Raw genomic sequence first — 19,376 nt, forward strand, 5'->3', positions numbered from 1 at the left:
TCCAAAGGACTTGAAAGAATTCATCCAAGAATTTCCATTAGATGAACAGAAGAGGAACAGAAGATACTGAATCTGGTTGTTGACTGTTAGTCTCAGTAATAACTCACAAAGAATGAAAATCAATACTGATAAAATGCAAACAAGACTTTCAAGTTAGCTCTCAGAACTGTGCTTTTCTAGTTCGTACAGTCACCACAGGTATGTAAAGGTCCAGGGTTTGAATCCCACAGTTTCCACCAGAATAATGATTCATGCGTGTGATATTTTACAAAGTGCTCGTTGACATTTGCGTGCCATCTGCTCGGACTGGCAAAGGTCAAAAGCTGAGTTGGTCCTCAGAGTATGCAAACTGAAACCTCTTGGTTTCAAAGTGTACTGGAGCTGCTGTAGAAACAACAGGTTCTGACTATGGCCAGCTAGCCACAAATAGGCCATGTGTGTCATTTTCACAACTAGTGAAGAAAGAGTTAAAATGTAGTCATGGTGAGATTCAGTTAGTTACTTTGTCGGGTTTTCTTCATACAAAGCAACAAAAAAAAAATTTGCTTTATATTCTTTCTACATCTCATCAGCTGTATATGTCTCATAATATTGATTTATTTTTATAACTACTCATTGTTATGTACACCTCTGTCTCCTGAAATATTTACCATCCAGTTACTGAGCTGACTATCGTTCTTTTTAACCTGCTCTCTCCTCGCTGACTCACGCCTTGTGCTGATTGGTTGCAGGAAATCATGTTCATGCTGGTTGGCTCACCTCCATCAGCTCCAGCATTATTCCTCACTTGGTCTGTCTTGTTTATCACTTTTGAGGTGAGCTCGAACTTACCAGTAGTACTATTTTCATTGATGGTTGTCAGTAATATTAGTTGGGGTCAGTGATGGGAATAACAAACAAATCGTGGCAGGATCAGCCTGATGTTATTTGTATCCCGCTGTAACTTTACTGTATAAAGAGCTAACATCTCCAAAATGTCAGGAGTAGTTAGTCATTACAACAAGTGTTTGTGAACTAAAAATCAAGAATGTGGGATACTGTTTGTCCGTGATTTGGAGAGCCCAGCGCTGCTCCCGACGAAGGGAAACCAATTCTGCAGGGGAGACCTACCTTGGCACTTGTGCAGGTGAAGCCAAAGGGAAGATAAGCTTCACCATATTTTCTAGTCTTTGGCTTAGAATGAAGTTGGTTTGGAAACATATTCAGCGATGCTTCATCTCCTGCTTTGCGTTTGTGTTGGAGCCCCGTCAAAAAACCTGTCCATTATGCTAGCAGTGTCCAAGCACTGTTTTTGGTTTTTTTTCCTTTTCATACCGCGGCCCCCTCCTGCAATGGTTCTGCGTGCCCTCTAGGGGGCGGGCCCCACACTTTGGGAAGGTCTGGTCCAGCACAGCACCTGGAGCTAAGGTGGCAAAACAATCGCATGAGTGTTGCTGTATGACTGACAAAGAATAAAGTAGTCGTGGTAAGCCAATCACATGACCACTTAAAGACAAAGCAAGGTGACATATCCCATTTTTTAAATTGTGTTGATAGGCCACGTAAAACCAGTCATGATAAACAATATATACACTGTGTTTTTTCCTCAATAGTTTCGTCACGTTTACTGTCTAAGGACAGTGCTAGCAAGCACTCTGTGATTATGAGCAAAAAACAACAACAAAAAAAAAAAACTGGGGAAGTCTTAGGAGTGACGGCGAGAGAGAGAGAGAGAGAGAGAGAGAGAGAGAGAGAGAGAGAGAGAGAGAGGAGTGGCACAAATAATTTGTGTGGCATCTTATTGAATGAAGAACAGCTGATTGTTCTGTAAACAGTTTGAAATGGTTATTTAAAAAAATCAAGGTAAAAGGTAAATGGGGGGTAGGTGGGAATAGATGGGAAGAACAGCACCAGCAACAGCAATTGGTAACCAACATTAACCACCTCATGAAGCCTTGACTTCAAACTCTCTGTTGTGATGTTTTGATCTATTGCCCCAGAATGAAAAACTGCCATGGAAGGAGAGCGGGGAGTTTTGGGGGTTTTAGTGAATGAACTGAAGCTTCTTTCCTCTGACAGGGGCAACATCAATGTTAGAAGTCAAAAATTAAATAAATTAAATAAAAAACAAGTCACTTCTTTAATAAATATCTTATTATTTTTGTCAATTGTGTATAAAAAGGCGGCTGGGCAGTGTTTCAGGCTAAGGATATTACTTCCTTATATCAATGACACAATATTGTTGTTAAGAATATTTTTAAGATTTCAAATGTTGCTGAAAATGAAAGCGAGCTGACATGATGTACCGTTTTTAATCTTTCAGTTTCCTCCTCAAATACCCAGTCATGACTGCATCTGTTTCCTGGGGGCAGTTGTGGCTCAGGAAGAGGTTTAGTGGGTCGTTTATCAAATTACATGGCATGCATGGTAACATATCCTTGCAGTGCGTGTGTGTTAAGACAAGGTGTTTTGGTTTAGAAGTCACTAAATGGGCATAATTGGGTGAATGTACTGAAAGCACTTTGAGTGTGCAGTTAGTTAGAGAGGAAAAGCAGCAGTCCATTTACAATATGATTACATTATACTGTGAGACACTGTGTCTGTACATTTCTTTTTTGTTTTCTTTTTTTTTTGCCTGTTTTGTTCGGTACTTTAGCAATCAGAATTATTGTCTGCCAAAAAAGATGCCCAGCAGATTTGTTTTTCCAAGTGGGTCATTATGGCTTTACATTGGTATATTGGTCCATTTGATTGATCTTTATTATTGTTTTTTATTATTATTATTATTAATAATTTATTTATTTATTTTAAGTTATTAGACATGAATGGGGGATAGGAAAGGGAAAGAAAGAAAAATAGGGGGGAAGAGGGTCAGTGAGAGAAGACACTAAAAAATAATCCTCCGGATCACCTGTTGGAACAAAAAAGAAAACAAGCAAAAAGAGAACAACACAGCAGGGAGACCACAGCAACAACCAAGGTAAGTAGAGTAACAGTAAATAATAAATATTGAATGTTACTGAACAGCACACAAGACCGACGGTGCACAGTATGCTTTGAGGCAGCAGCCAAGGAAGATATAGTGTTTTTCTGTGAGCACCCGTGTGTACACCTGCTGTCACAACCTCAAAAGGTTTCTCCATGCAACTATCTGCTAGAGGGTGTGGGGAGTCATAGCCCTGCCCCCCAGGGCATGAAGCAGGTATGGTGGAGATCCAGGCCCCAGACATCCAGAGGCCCCCTAGAGTGCGAGAGTCCAAGCAGAGATACGTGGGGGGTGGCCCTGCCGAGGGTGCCCTGACCCCCGGAAGGGGCCTGACCAAGCCACGGGCGCCAGGATCCACCAACACACCGATGGACGAGGGCATCAGCCACCACCAGGGAGTGTGGTGAGGGGAGATAGGACCCCACACCTGGGGGGGTGGGGGGCTGAGATGTTCCCAGAGAGGTGGAGTCCAAGACCCGACCTGACATGTTTAAACCATGTTTAACACAGCGGCTCAAATTTCATCTGAAATTACTGATCTTGATCTTGCTCTGTCTCTTATATTGTTGCCATCCTTTATCAGTGTCATCTTTGCAACATCAGTGATGTCTGTGCTGTAGTTTTGTGTAACTTCTCCCTCGTGTGGTTAACATTAGACATCACATGAGAATCACTGTGCGAAATCTGACAAGACACGCAAGTTGAAAACTATTGTAAGCCACAAAAAGCTTGAGACATTCAATAATCTGGATCAAAACATTGAGACTGTGGTTAAAAAAATGGGACAAAAGCTGCAAATTTAAAGCATCTAATGCACCAAAAGCTGGATTTCAAACACTTTAGGCAATCGTTTCCCTTTCTGGAGTTTGTGTAAGCATTTTTTTAAATGCTATATGGTGTGTCGTGGCTTTAAACCAGTGAAAATTAACACTAAAGAGGTCCTGCCGATGTGTTTCTGAGGTGAGAGGCCAAAACTGAGCTAGCATCCTGTGCCTGTGGTCGATGACTCAGTTCCTGAGAGCGAGGGAAACATGAGAGGGTGGAGATACATGCAGATCATATAGAGAATATGAGAGCGAGAACAGTGGGTTGAGATGTTGAGAAATAAGGGGGGGGGGGGGGGGGGGGGGGGGGTAGACTGCAGCAGGTGGAGAAAAAGAGAAGTAGACACAAAAAGAGTGAAGAAGAACAGCATGTAAGCATGCATCTGATATGATGCTCTCCTTTTTTCAGTGTTTTCACCTGATTATTATTATTACAGAGATTATAATCCCAACCTGCAACTCAAGGACCAGCGACTAACCCAAAACTGATGCCGGGTTGTAACCCACAGTCCAGGTTCAGCTTCATCCTAAAGTTGTTGGATGAAGGTACAAAACTTTAAGATTCTTCGAAATAAAGGGCCCACATCAATCAACCGCCCTGTTTTCAGCATGCTTTAGCTTGTGTAGCGTGCATTAACAGAACAAGCATAGAGCACTAAGCACAAATGAAACAGGCACTGAGTGACAAGAGACACAGTGAGGGCGGGAGGAGAGCGTGAGAGAGAGGAAGAGAGAGAGAAAGCGGCAAGCAGAAAGCGCATAGCTAAGGAGCGAGAGCAGCATCAGAAGAAGAGGATCGCTTTAAAAAGGACAAAATAAGGAAAAAACAAAAAAGGAAACTCACCAGTCCTGCTGATGGTCATACGTCAACTTTAAGTGGCTAAAATCTCAGTGAGTAGGAGAGAGAGAGAAAAGTAAATTCATCACCACCATGAAGCTGTGGAGCCGTGTCTGCTTCCTCGGTGAGTTTAACTCAACTGTCACGCAGCTTTCATCTCTGATTTCACGCTCTATTATCTCGCTAGAGGAAGTTTGAATTTGTGGTAAGTTAAAAATAAAATTAAAAGGGAACAGAAAAGCTTGCGATCGGGGTCCGTGTGCGCGCTCAAAAACTCAGAAGCTTTCAAGGGCAACGTTCAGATTGTTTTTACGGTCAGACGCTGCAGGAGGCTCGAGTTTTTGCTCCACATCAAACCTTTCTTTGACCAACACAAGGAAAGCCTTGATTTGCTCTTAAATCTGCACTTGCATGCATTTGATTACATTTCAGCGTCATTCAGGGACTCGAGAAGCATGACATATCCAGGAAGTAATCTGGGAGCACACGAATCTCGCCATATGCACGCCCTTCTTTGAATCTGCTTTTTGTGCAGATCAATGCAAATATTAACAGATTACGAGAATGTATTAATTCAACATGAGGCTTTTCTCTTTAGCTATAATTATTTGAATTATTTGTCTTGCTACAAATTTAAATTTGTCAACCACAAAAAACGTGAATGCCCCTGTAAACATGAAAGTGTTTTGGTTGCTGTAATTACTATAAATTAGGACCACAGAACATGTATGCAGTACATATAACAATGTAATATACAGATAAGGTTTGCAGGCTTACAGAGGAACTTTGGTAGAGAGGTCAAAGGTCAGAGTGCAGAGTGACTGAAAGTTTGTAACTGACTGATTGATACGATTTAAAATGATATATCTCCTGTCCTGCTTCTCTCACCATTCTCTGCTCTCATTTTCACACCAGCTGTTCTGTTTTTCACACGTATTTGCAGCAGCAGTTAACAAGCGTGCTTTGTCAAACAAGTGACCGTAAATGAGCATGTTTAGTTGGTTTGTGTATCTCACACCGGCTAGCCACAGAATCTGGATGACATTTACTTGTTAGGGTAAAGTGTAGAATCATGTTGCACACCCACAGTCTGCGTCCTGAGGCAATTTGAGATGTTTTTTATTTAATTTGATCTCTTTCCATGACTAACTGGCTCATTTTTAACCTCATGTTTATCTGTTGCTCATTCTCTCTCTTTGTTTCAGTTCTAGCAGTTTCTCCTATTTGCCTGGGACAAAATGGTGCAAGTCATGTGCAACCCAACGGTATGTTCCACTGGAAATTAGAAAATTATTTAATTAACATAAAACAAGCTGAGAATATCAAGGTTCTTGCATACCACAAGTCCAAATACAGATGGACCTGTGGTATGAAAAGGACAAAAAGCAAGAGTCTGACTTTTTGAAAGCATTTGAATAATTCTTTGACGTCCTTAATATGTTTTGTTTATGCCTGTAAAGTCTATGAACCCTTACATGTAATATTAGGCTGTAGAAATAAAAGTCACTTGATCTGATAACCTGAAAATCTATTTATATTAATTTCCTTTCTGGTGTAAAGTAGAGAATATTGGAGTATTTTTGTCCTTAAAAAAGTAGCAATGCTACAGTATAAATGTCCTCTGTAATAAGAACAACTCATGTATTGTGTAAATCTATTCAGATTTAGACACTCACCCCTGAACCTGGTCAGCACTCTGTATCTTCTTAAACTACCATAAAAATCTGCATTGGTTTATCTTCTGAAGCAGACTGCTGTTTCTCTTGTGTTGTTGCATAACTGTGTCACTCTATTTATTTTTTATATCACTTCATTATTTGCAGAGTTGTAATAGTTTATTATTTTACAGTGCTATTTTCAGAGGGGGGAGGTTAACTGTGGCTCAAAGTGATTTTATGCGTCTCTCCTTTATGTCAGGTACAGTTTCTCCTGTCCCCTCAATCGCTGCCACATACGTTTTAAATGGAACTGAAAACGAGATGCAATATGACACAGACCCTGAGAGTACTACAGCAGAGGAAACAAACAGTATGGTAAGTCAATTATCTCAAAGTTAAATAGCAAATCTTGGTTCTCAAAGTGTAAAACGACAAAGTCTGGTTTGGGAATTCATGCTTATGAGTTCACATTATTGGCATCCATTCAGTGACCATAAACTTCAAATAGGCTTTATTTTAAGAAGGGAATAAAAAGTAACATCCACAGCAGTCTGGTTCTTTTTAAAGTGCAAAAAGCCACCTACTCAGGCTTTATGCACAGTTATATGGTGGAGCTATTTCCTGGTGCACAACATGCAGTCACTTCCTGAAGTCTTGTTGTCACTATGAAGCTGCGTAGTTAAAAGCAGAGTAGCTGCACAGACGTAAAGAGAGTTGGAGAACCACAAGCTGTCGTTTACTGCCTTTAATCACAACTCTGATCATCACACAACATAAAGAGCAATTATTCAACTTCTGTTTTCACAAATTCAGTTTAATCTTTGACTTGATTCTCCATCAACAGCTTTACATCCCAAATAGTTATTTTCAGCTACTGATGAAGAAAAATATAACAGTTCAGCAAAGGATGAATAACACTGAGCACGCCAATTTCATATCTTTGTTTAATTCCTTATTAATAATTAATCACAACACCCAAGTCAAGGTAGGATACTCATAGTTGAAATTATTATTTTATTTGCCAAAGCTCATAGTAGTAAGTTAGTATTACTAGGGGTGGGACTTGATTAAAAAAATTAATCTAATTAACTGGAGGCTTTGTAATTAATTAATCTGATTAATTGCATTTAATCACATAAGAAAATTTGCCCCAAAGCGCAAATGTTTTTTTAATCCAAAAGGTTTTAGTGGGCGACAGAATCAAATAATAGACATGGACATGAATATTGTGAACTTAAGCACTTTTAATTTCTGGAAAGAAAAAAATAGAAAAAAATAATATCCCTCTCCAAAATTGGGCGGACTTAAAAATAAAGTGCTATTTTAAGTACTTTAAGTAAATTTTCGAAATGGTATTGTCTTTAATTAATAATAATAATACTTGTTTCAACATAAAGTGCAGTTTAAAAAAATAAGGCAAAAACATAAAAGGTTATTTGACCAGCTTCACCTTTAAACTCTGAGTAACCTTAGCCAACATTATTTTAACATTAGGCTAAAACAGTGTGGTCATCGAACATTTTAGTGCAAGAAAATAGCAAACCCATTGGACTCACTATACCTCCATGCTTATTTACTGTCGGTCTCTTTCAGCCAGTTACTTAGACAAACTAACCTGTTCACATTTTCAAGACAGCTCTCTTTTTTGTTACTATGTGAGCTGCAAATGAGAACAGTCTCCCACATGGGACAGAAGTGGCAGCACTAATCAAATACCAGGACAGACAGCTGTGGGTAGGTCCCTGCTCGACTGGACCACCACTGCAGTGGACAGTCTGTCAGGGCCTCAAGGCTGGTCCAAGCCTCTTCTCGCTCTACCCTTGCAAGACATGTGAAGTCCTTAAAGCGTGGGTCAAGCACAATAGCTATCTTGAGCCACTGATGGTTGAGTGTAGCTACACGTTGGGATAGATCCTTTGTGAAGGCAGTCTTAAATTTCACCATGTAGTTTGAGTCATCATCAGAGACCATGTTGTGATGCAGGCGGCAGAAAGCAGGTAAAACCACTGAACATGAGACACATGTCTCACCTCCAAGAAGCTCAGTCACAAACCGGTAGTACACAGTTCAAGAAATTCATTATTTATCCACATAATAACTGTAACTATAGGGCTTTTTGAAGAAACTGTTAAAAATAGTATTATTTACCTGCATGGCTCAAGGACAGTCGGCAGCTTTAGGAGTTTTACCAGCTCTGATGGAGTTAAAATGACTAGCTTGTGCTTTTGTTTGTCTAAAGCAGTAAAAACAGCCTCTTGATTCTTTAGTAGACGAGAAACCAAATCCAGGGCTGAATTCCACAGTGTGGAAACATCCTGTATGAGTGGCTCTTTCTGTTGCCCCAGTCTTGTTTGTTCCTGGTGTAGTTCCTCCATATTAGCAGGGCTGTCTGTAATGCATCTAATTTTGCTCATTTATTAATGTCAAAAAGCTGTTGAATTTTACTTAAAATAGTCTTTCGCCATGGCAGTTAGAAAGTTGGATCACCTGACGCTAACTGTAGCACATTTTCTTCTACATCTTCTACCACTGATAGTGGTCTACAGTCCAGAGCAATCCATCCAAAGTTTGTTGACTTACTAATATTGGTCCTGAAGCCTGAAGTTTGGGCTGCCGACACCTTTTGTTGGTACTTGGACTGCTAGCGCTAACAGCTCCCACAGTTTCTGCGCTCGCTGCAACATGTTTTGCATTTAGATGGTACCATAAGGTTGAAGTGCTTCGATGGAATGCAAACTCCGTTTTGCACACTTTGTACAAAACCATGCTTTTACCAAGGCTTCCCTCGAGTAGTCTTTTGAAATGAAATTTGCCTCCAATCAGTCCTAGCAACACAATTGACTATGTGCACGTTAGCATATGCTACTTCCGGTGCGGAAACTCCTGTGGGGAGCTTTGTTTCCGGAGTTTATGGACTCTGATGCTAGTTTAAAGTCATATTGGACTCAACATAATGTCCTTTTTTAAATTTATAGTCTAATTTGAGTAAAATAGATGAGAAAGGAGTGTATGAATTAGGTTGTGGCTTCTGCACGAGTATGCAGTGAGCTCGGTTTCACATCCAGACTCATCCTTCAATGGTGACGTCAAATTTCAAAAAAACAAGATGGCGCCTAGAAAAGTTTTCAACTCAAGCCTTCGAAATAAGACTTCTAAAACCACTGGGTGATACCACGGTGGCTACAGTCACCTTTATTTTTTTTATTCACAGTCTATAGACATGGCTTCCCACATCAAAAAATAACTCACTTGAACTACAAAGACTCCTCACAGGAAGCCTTTTGAATCAGAAACTACTGCTGTACAGAGTCAGATGCCTTCATATTCAATGAGTGAAACAGAAATCAGGCAGATTACAGGATGAAATGTTTACAACCAAAGGATGTTTGTTACTCTTCACAGCCTGGAGGCACAGTGGCTACTACTCTAACAAGTACTAATGTACCAACAAAAGAGACTACCAGCATAGTCACACAAGGAGGAGCAGACCGTGGTGGTAAAATGACTCAAACAACACCAAGTACCAGCTCAGGAACTACAGGTACCGTCACATATTCAGAAAGCACATGCACAAGTTCTGCGCCCCAAGTTGTCTTCCTGTGCACCAAACCACAACACTCGCAGGCTCACACGCTCTGTAGCTGTAAGCAGGCTGCAGACACAACCACTCAAACACTCTCACCCTATTCTAACACACCGTCAAACTGAATATTCAGACACAGTGGCACGTCACCGTATCACATAAAAGGACCACAAAGCAGCACACTTGTACCCCTTTTTTCCTCTTTCTTTTTTAAAATTAGGACTTAAATATCAATTCAGGTTAATCATTTGAGCCATATTGTCAAGCAGAAGGAGTAAGTTTCTGCTTGACTTTTGATCTCTTGTATCTAAAATGATATATAGTGCTCAAAACATGTAACATGTAAAACATCTTTATCTATCATTATCTATCATTTTAAAGACAATTAAAACAATAAAGTTAACTAAGATTTAGAATAAGGGTTAGTCACATTATAAATAATCCAAAAGAAGCAACATATCAGCAGAAATATGTTTGGAAATCACAAAGTCAACATGAAATAGAAATAGGTTCATTGCTTTATTTAAACTTGGCCATTAGCTAGATAGTTCTTGTTGTGGATTATAAAAAGTAATTTTAATGTGTAGTAGAGAGAAAAACATATCGTCCTATTGAAAATAGAAATACACTCCAAGTTCAGTTTGAACTTTGTTGGACAGCCTGCAATCGAACCAAAGTTCAGGGTATTTTAATTTGCAGGTTTTAGGGTATTTCCTATAGACAGGACTAAAACAAAGGCAGACCTGGTGAGGGGTAGATATAAAAGTACGTAAGTAGTAGATATAAAAGTATCATTGTAATAAAATTGTAAACAAACAAGTATTAAAAGGGGCCCAGTACTGATCCTTGTGGAACACCTTAATCGATTCTTTGGGATATTAAACCGAAATAATCCTTAAAGTTTTTTTTTTTTGAAAAGCAGCTTCTGAATAGTAATCACATGGATACTAACAGGAGATATGGATAGATGGAAAGGAGTTACTGACTTAAATTGAATCACTATGCTTAAATAGTGCCTGCTAAACAGAAAGTCACTTGTAAATGTTGCAAATTAACTAAAGAAAAATCAAATGCTCATCCTCTTGTAATTTAAATATTCAGACATATGCTACGCTTTTACCTATAAAGTGAATTTGCTTCACTTTTCTATTATAAAAAAACATAAACTGACTTTAGCTGAATTACTGAGCCTGCTGTTTGTTTCTTTTAGCACCCCCTCCAGCTGGCTCGTCTGCAGGTAAGAATCTTTATTATATTATCTATTATGTATTTAAACATCTGTCTGTTTTATTCTGCTATCATTTTCAACTGTCCAAATGGACACTAATGTTGTAGTGAACTTCTTAAAACTACAGTGGCCAGTTGTTTCAGTGGTAATAAATAGGATCTAGAATCTATATTTTAAAAAAACAAAAGAAAAAACAAAACAGTTAAATTTTTTTAGATGTTAACGGATTTTTGGCACATATCAGTGGTTTCCTGTGAGCTGCCTTGGGTTGTGACTGGCAGCACTTACTCAGGATGTGCCTGGTTACCACTACTCAGCCACAGTTCCACCAAAGTTTTGACACGACATGCCACACAGAACACTGGCCAGTGCCAAAAGTAGGCTAGATTTGGCTCAAATATGTATGCTGCCTGGGCGAGACACCTTTTAGTTTTTCTTACTTGGTGGGACTAAAAAAAAATCAACCATAAAAAATGCTAGTGTCCCCCTGTGGTTGCAATGCTGATTACATGATAAGAAATTGACACTGTAATTTCTCTACAATTCTACTTTTGAATATTTAAATAGTTTTTATATTTTTTTAAGTGATGTTCTAAGGAGTTTAACAATGTAAGAATAACAGCATAATATTAATTTTTAGAGCCCATTCCCTTTTTTGGGTGGTCCCAATGTTATTACCACTTCTTTTAAAACAGCTCTGCTTATCTTTGTCTCTAGGTTATGTTGTCCTGGCGCTTATCATCATAGTGATTATAATTCTGTGTATCATCCTCTACCTCTTGAGGCGAGCCTCCAGGGTAAGAAAAAGAAATGGAAGTAGAAATTGTTTTCTGTGCACTTAGCCTTTGCTTATTATATTACAATTAAAACAGGTACACACACATCATGTTCGCTTATTAGTATCTTGCTTGCATTTTTGTTTGTTTGTGCAGACATATTCATTTGACCTCCAGCGTCCAAATCCTGTTGGTCATCTCAACCAGCCCACTGGCACCTTTGAGCCAGTCTACCTGGATGATCTGGGTGTGTTTCTGTGGAATTACATTTTATATATACATGTCTGCACTTAAGATGATCCTAATGAGTTTGCTTTGGCGTTTGTATGTGTGTCACATCTCAGAGCGACCGGTACCTAAAGATATTGAAGCCACCGATGACCTTTCACCTCCACCGGTCGCTAATGGCACGAGTCTACAGTCGGAGGAAAAGGACTCCACTGGAGAGAACGGTACAAAATGAAACTGTTTTTCAGAAGTACAGATACCTGAAAATTCTACTTAGGTATAGTAACTATGTATTTGTACTTCATGACTTCTTGCCTCTGAGTACTGTGAATGCATTGTCATTTACAAGAAACCACACTGAGAGATTTGAGCTTTGTGACACTGTGTTTTACTCATGATCAGCATCAACACTAAAGTAGGATTTAAACAATGCTCTGTTTGTAATAAGCGGCCCAGAGAGGTCCAAGAATATATGCCTCCACACTACGCCATTATTTCTAAACAGCCTAAACTACAAGGCAAGATATTTTGTCATCAATAAGTTATTTTTTTAGAAGTAAAGTAAAATTATTTGGGTAGGACAGAGACACAGTAAGATTACAAATTACAAATAAGATTGCAAATTACATGTTTCGAAAAAAGTACTGTATGTTGTGGGAAGGGCTTTAAACTACACTAAATAATATCTTTAGCATTGCGGGGATTACCCAAAACTCTGCAGCACTAAAGAAAGTTACACCTTATCTTACAAATCCTGTTTGTCTTCTGTTTGACCTCTCTACTCAGCTCCTGAGGAACAGCCAGAAGCAAACGGTGTGGAGACTTCACCCGCTGAAAACACCACTCCCTCACTGAGTAGCGATGAAGCTGACAAGATATCCAACCCACCGAGCAGTACCAGCCTTTTCTTTGATGCTATTGGGGAGCAGCAGAATGAAAACAACAACAACCCAAGTAAGATTTTTCTTTAATAATGCAAATACAAACACAAAGCAGTACGGTCATTTCTCTATTGCATTTTCAGAAATCATGCAGGACTTGCACGAGAAAGTTTACCATGAAGCTCCAAAATATAACTCGCTTCTATGTATGTCTAAAGACAAAACATGAAATATTCACTGAAATTCTTTGTATACATATGGCTCAACTCTTTATGGTAAATGGGCTGTATTTGTATAGCGTTTTACTTTACACTACATCCAGTCATCCACCCATTCACACACACATTCACACACTGGTGATGAAGCTACATTGTAGCCACAGCCACCCTGGGGCGCACTGACAGAGGCGAGGCTGCCGGACACCGGCGCCACCGGGCCCTCTGCCCACCACCAGTAGGCAACGGGTGAAGTGTCTTGCCCAAGAACACAATGACTGAGACTGTCGGAGTCGGGGCTCAAACCGGCCACCTTCCGACTACAATAAGAACTCCCAACTCTTGAGCCACGATTGCCCCTATATTTATTCCAATAAGTGCTGCTAAACAAATTGTTTTATGCGGCAAAGAAAACCTGCCAGTTGTAGTCAACCATGATTACAATTAAAAATTTAATAGGCTTTATCCTTGTCAGACTATTTACCATGACATTCATGCCGATAATGAGTGTATGGAAACGTCCAACCACAGCTGTATATGGGACTCTTACTGTGGTCACTGGTGTAAGGAGTGATGTGAATTATGTCTCCCTCATCAATCCCTACCTCCAAATGTGGACTTTTTTCCTGAAATGTTTTTACTTCATGCAAAATTCAAAAGGTAGACCTACAGTAGCAACAGGTCAGTGACCAACTGAAGGTAGAGACCATTTGGCTTTAAATGAAAATGTCTGCATTTTAAAAGTGTTGGCTGCAGAAGTGATCCATCAGTTTTACTCTAAAAGTGATGTTTTACTGCTGCACAGTGATTAGGTGTTTGCAGATAAGTTGGCATTTTCCATTTTGCAATCCACTGTCTTCTTCAATCCCAATCTTTGTCCTCTCTCACAGCAGTTTGCTCCAGTGACCCATTTGTTGAAATAAACCTGGACGAGCCGGCATGGTGTGATCAGCTCCTCAATTCTTCTGAAGGTTCTTCCTCGGTCTTCCCCTTCTCTCCATTCTCTTTATCCTCCTCTTCCTCTTAGCACTTTGAATGTTATCCTCTTCCATCAACATATAGGCAGAGACTGTCTTTCGTAGCACATGGACATGAGCACAACATGTGTTTTTTCCCCCAAAGCTAGTATGGATTGTGAAGTGAACAACCAAGGAATTAACATCAACCTGTAAACATGAAGCTAGCTTTAACTGATTTCTTATTGTGTTTTTATATGTTTTTGTTCAAATTTATTGGTCTCATTTAGTATTTTTTCTAAGACTATATGAAGGACTTTAAACTGATTTTAATTGAATTGTTTGAAACTGAGCAATTTGGGAAGCTCAAAGAGGCAGTCCAAAATTGCATCGAAGAAAAAGAAGGATTGAAGAAATGTTAATCACAACTTTTCCTGCATTTAACTGACTTATTATTGTTGTTGCCTAACCACACTGCAAACTTCATACCAAAGGAAGTAAAATAAGCAAGGTAGCTTATTTGTGACATCTAGACTAAGCAATAACGCCTGAACTTTTTTTTTTTTTTTCCAAATGTCATCACTTCATGAGCGTATAGATTGGCTGCAGTTCCTCTCAGATCTAACATCCTTTGAAATAGGCTAAAGTTTTCTCAGAAGAGATGTTTGGTTTTAAGTCAGATTATTTTTGGGGAAATTAGTGTGTACAAAGTACTCATATAGGAAACAGTTGATTAACTTTTTGTACAGTTTAATATTGCAATAATAAGTTATGGTTGTAATCCCAAGACGCAAATGGACATACACAAGAATGATGCTTCATTTGGGAACCACATCTCATTACCAATAAACATAAAACTAGCTTTAACGCTTCCTTATGATTTTTTTGTTTGTTTTATACATTATCAGCACATCAAACTTAAATCAAATGAGTTTTTTCCTAAAATGTAGCATTTTTCTACTTCATTTTATTTACTAAAGCATCATAAAACAAGATTAAAGTTAGCTTTAGCAGTGACAACTGTTACTCTCAAATTATCGATGTAGGCTAGTTTCCCCTAAACCTACAGGGAGATTTGTGAAATCTCTGAACTATAAAAATACACTCTGTGTCATAATTGCTGTAAATATTTTTGTACACGATATATTTTTTTTAGTAGAATACTGTGAATTATTCACATTTATTCAAGTTCTATATTTTAATTTTGTGACTCTGGAGGTTTCCATTCTACTAGATGTTTAAATGCTTTCGTTTCTTTTAACCTACATTTATTTTGTCATTTTTTTAATAAACTGGTTTCTTTTCAGAAGCTAACTAAAAATACATTTCACCACTGCCATTTTCCTCAAAGTGCTAATTCAAACTGATATATAAATATATAATTTTCTGACTAATGTTAAAAAAAAACAAACATTGAGAAGTGTTACTTTGTTTCATGTTAAAAATCAAATTGATTCAAATAAAACTATTTTTTTCAGAATTTCACTGTTATCCCTTCTTCATTCTCTTTATTATCCTGATGGTTAAAATGTCTCTCACTTAACTAATTTTTGGGTTTAATTCCATTTGCTGCCTTACTCACACCAAACCTTTTCAGAAAGTCATCTGTATATTCTTTGGTCCATATCAAAACTATAAAACAATTTTGACTACCTGTCTGTGAGTATTTATGCTTCTTCTTGTGGCCATGGCCCTCAGGTCTCAGTGTCTTCAATCACTTTATTAGTGTTAAATAGCTGATGTTTTGTTTTTGTTGATTTTTACACAACACAGAAAGCCTTGATCAAGCCAGTATTGTTTCTTCACAGAGCCAGCACACCATAACAAAAAATACTTTTGTCAAATCCTATAATTAACTTCTTTAATGATCATTTTGCAGGTTGTAAAAAAACAGAAAATACATTTTAAACAAGAAATTGGAATTAAATTATTTGGTGTTGATGAGATGTAAAATCATCAAAGAAACTTGGATTTATTACTTGTAATCTGAGAAACTCATCTCTACAGCTATAAATAAGTCTTGTGTCTGCACTTTCTTTCTGAATTATGGCAAACACCACATCAGAGGTGGTGCTGTCAGTGCCATTCCCAACTGTGTTGGGTGTTAAAGTCGATCTCTGAGTTGATCAGCAGCTGCTGTAAAAGACAAAAAAAGAAAGAAAAAAAGAAGAAGAAAGAAACAGTTAACATATGTTCATGTCCAGCATGAGCACATTTTGATGTTTGTCTTACATGCATGAAATGTGTTTTAATTATGAAAGCTGATCTTGACTAATAATAAAATTCTCAACAATTAAACTCCATCAAGTGCAGATTAAAAGTCCAGCCAGCGAAAGAGTGAAAATTGAAAAGTCTATTAATTCTACTGAATAAACTTACCAGTGATTTTGAGATCACATTTTGCTGAACCTGAGGAGTAGTTAGTAAACACTGCACAAACATAAAGACCTGAGTCATCAGTCCTGAGTCTGGACAGCTGCAGTCTGATTCGTCCTTCTCTGAGGGCGTCTTTGTCACTCTGGACTCGTCCTGAAAACTTTTCATCCTGAGACTCTGACACCTCAAAATAATGAACAAAATTGTACAAGACTACTATTTTTTCTTCAATTTTCTGATAACAGAGGACACTAATCAAAGACATGTCATCTATGATGGTGAACGTCCACTCCAGTGTGATGTTGTGGTTCTCCTCTGCCTGATAGGAGGTCTGTGTCACATTGACTACAAATGATCCTGTTGAGGAGACAGAGAGGGAAAGAGAGGAGCAGACACACTGAGAACTGCAACAAATCTGTTGTTGAGCTTTATTTGGAGTTCATAAAGTGAAGCTGTAAACTAACCAGAGACACATGAGGTGAGGATGATGAGCAGCAGGATCCTGCAGATCATCTTCTCCCTGTGAGAGGAGACAGAGGTGAAGAGTCATCAACACATGAGGTCAAAGGTCAGTCAGTACAGCTAGAAGAATGAAAATCTACAGTCTGACTTCATTCACTCGTCACAACATCAGATTCTGTTCATGATGCTGATTATTACACTGACTGACCAAAACTACATGAACTACAAACACAGCATTGGAAGCAACCAGAAGAAAAATTTGCTCTCAAAATATTTGACATATTTTTTTTTATATTCAGAGTTGCAAAAATATATATCTGACACAAGGTTTTCTATATGTTTCAACATATAGAAAACAGCAACACTGTGAAATCTGTTTTCTGTGATGGTGTTTAAAGGAGTGTTTACCATCAAAATGCTATTTTTGGCCTGTATTTATATAGCCCTTTACTAGTCCCTAAGGACCCCAAAGCGCTTTACACATTCAGCCTTCCACTCATTCACACACTGGTGATGGCAGCTACATTGTAGCCACAGCTACCCTGACAGAGGCGAGGCTGCTGGACACTGGCGCCACCAGGCCCTCTGACCACCACCAGTAGGCAGTAGGTGAAGTGTCTTGCCCAAGGACACAACAACCTAGACTGTCCGAGCCGGGACTAGAACCAGCAACCTTCTGGTTAAAAGACAAACTGCCACGATCGCCCTTTTTATGAAAATAAGTTCGAAATCAACTTGCACCATAGTTCTCTCTAGATTTTTTGAGCTTCATTTCAAGGATTTTTTTTTGTACCTGTTACTTAAACTGAGAATTTTTTTTAACTGTTTAAATACTTTGCTACAGACACACAGAATGAGCTACAGTCCTCTAAAAGCATTATGTTAATGACACAACCTCTTTAACTCTTTAAAGCATTAATCATAAAATAATTGGCAGAAAATTAGAGTGAAAAATGTAGTGTTTATTGAACCTGACAGATAAAAAAATAAATATGAATTTGCATCACAAGTGTTTTGGTGGGAAAAACAAAAATCACATTGATGATATAGAAATCTCAAAAACTTACAAATTCTCATGTATCTAATAATTTACTACTACTTAATCCTACTACTACTTGTACTAATAATAGTCTATGCACATTCTTGCTTTTTCATCACTAACAGTAGTAATAGAAGCAGAAAAACATTATACAAACATACATGGGTTGCTTCTTCCTTTCTCAGATTGTAACAAACACCGTTGTCTTTGGTTGTCACTGCCTCCAAAAAATGCGTAATTTAAACTGTTAACATGAACCTCGTTTAACAAAGCTCATCCAAGTCTGTGCAGAGTACAGGGTCCTCTTCCAGACTGCAGAGTAAGCAACAACTGAGTTTGTTAACCCCGAGATAAGAGAAAGTGAGCAACTGATGCAACAGGCTAAATTCAACAAATAATATTTGAGCTCACATATCCAGTCACATCATTAGACAGATAACAAGCTACAAGCTAATTTTCATTTAAAGGAGTCATCACCCAGTTCAGAATAAACTGACTTGTTTGTTGCAGCAGTGTGCCGGGACACTGACAAAAAATGATCAGACAAAAGCAGGTTCCGAGGAAATACTATTAAGTATTCACTGTTTCTGTGAAAAGTTACGTCGTGATTTTTCAGATTAAAAAAAAATAAACAAATGAATAAATAAATAAATCCAGAATTTCAAGTTTCAAGTTGCTCATCTGTGGGAGTAGTACAATTATTATTATTATTATTTTTTTTTTTTTTTATTTTTATTTTTTTTACAGTTGTGACTCCTGATTTGTATTTTCGGTCTTTTGTGAAGTCATGAACTCCCTCAGTTCTCTATAGGGACTGAACTTTTATAACTCCAGCAGTTTTGCCTATGTTGCACTAACCAGGGAGCAGCAGTATTGGATAGTCCTGGATTCGTGGGAATTCTGTTTATCTCCCTTACACCAAATCATTCTGGTATCACCAAAAATGAGCTTAGAGGTACGGTGTGTAAAATCTCAGCACTGGCAGTAGAGTGCTGTTAGCCTCTTGTTTTAGGCAGCATTAGAGAAACCTTCTATGACGTGGATCCAACATAACTGCCCTTGGAAACTTAGCAAAGAAACCTTCGTGCTATGAGAGAATGTATTCAAACAATTTATCAGAGGGAAAGTGTGATTTTTTCAGACACTGGAACCTAGCATTAGCTGGCATCATGTTAGCTTATAAGCAGCTCTTGTTATTAAAACTGTTTATTGTCAGCTGTTAAAAGAGGGGAGAGTCGCATGTGTAACTGCGACATATATGGAAAAAAAAAATAAGCTTGCTTATTTATGTTTTTATTTGTTACTGCTGTTACACCCCGGCCTAGGCAACCGGAGTGCAACACGAAA

General features: G+C 38.4%; 2 protein-coding genes across 4 annotated transcripts; one reads left to right on the forward strand and one right to left on the reverse strand.

The window, feature by feature from the left end:
* Positions 1 to 4,350: 4,350 nt before the first annotated feature.
* Positions 4,351 to 15,806, forward strand: LOC101480969 (uncharacterized). 3 transcript variants are annotated; one of them, XM_076882413.1, is made up of 10 exons: positions 4,351 to 4,751; positions 5,833 to 5,892; positions 6,545 to 6,660; positions 9,688 to 9,826; positions 11,079 to 11,105; positions 11,814 to 11,893; positions 12,029 to 12,119; positions 12,217 to 12,324; positions 12,887 to 13,054; positions 14,090 to 15,806. In XM_076882413.1, the coding sequence occupies exons 1-10, from the start codon at positions 4,721 to 4,723 to the stop codon at positions 14,221 to 14,223; spliced, it is 954 nt and encodes a 317-aa protein (XP_076738528.1). In that variant the 5' UTR covers positions 4,351 to 4,720; the 3' UTR covers positions 14,224 to 15,806. The 3 variants fall into 3 exon arrangements, with proteins under 3 accessions (XP_076738528.1, XP_076738529.1, XP_076738527.1); XM_076882414.1 differs by having other exon boundaries at positions 4,353 to 4,751; positions 6,551 to 6,660; positions 14,087 to 15,806; XM_076882412.1 differs by having other exon boundaries at positions 4,361 to 4,751; positions 14,087 to 15,806.
* A 190-nt stretch (positions 15,807 to 15,996) lies between these two features.
* LOC143416802 (programmed cell death 1 ligand 1-like) lies at positions 15,997 to 18,367 on the reverse strand. The gene is made up of 4 exons (XM_076882427.1): positions 18,191 to 18,367; positions 16,993 to 17,048; positions 16,532 to 16,885; positions 15,997 to 16,288 (listed from the first exon to the last, which is right to left on the reverse strand). Coding segments are annotated over exons 1-4 (444 nt in total). The 5' UTR covers positions 18,193 to 18,367; the 3' UTR covers positions 15,997 to 16,256.
* Positions 18,368 to 19,376: the final 1,009 nt, after the last annotated feature.

The sequence above is a fragment of the Maylandia zebra genome, linkage group LG3 (assembly GCF_041146795.1).
Source record: "Maylandia zebra isolate NMK-2024a linkage group LG3, Mzebra_GT3a, whole genome shotgun sequence".
In the NCBI taxonomy this organism is placed as follows: Eukaryota; Metazoa; Chordata; class Actinopteri; order Cichliformes; family Cichlidae; genus Maylandia; species Maylandia zebra.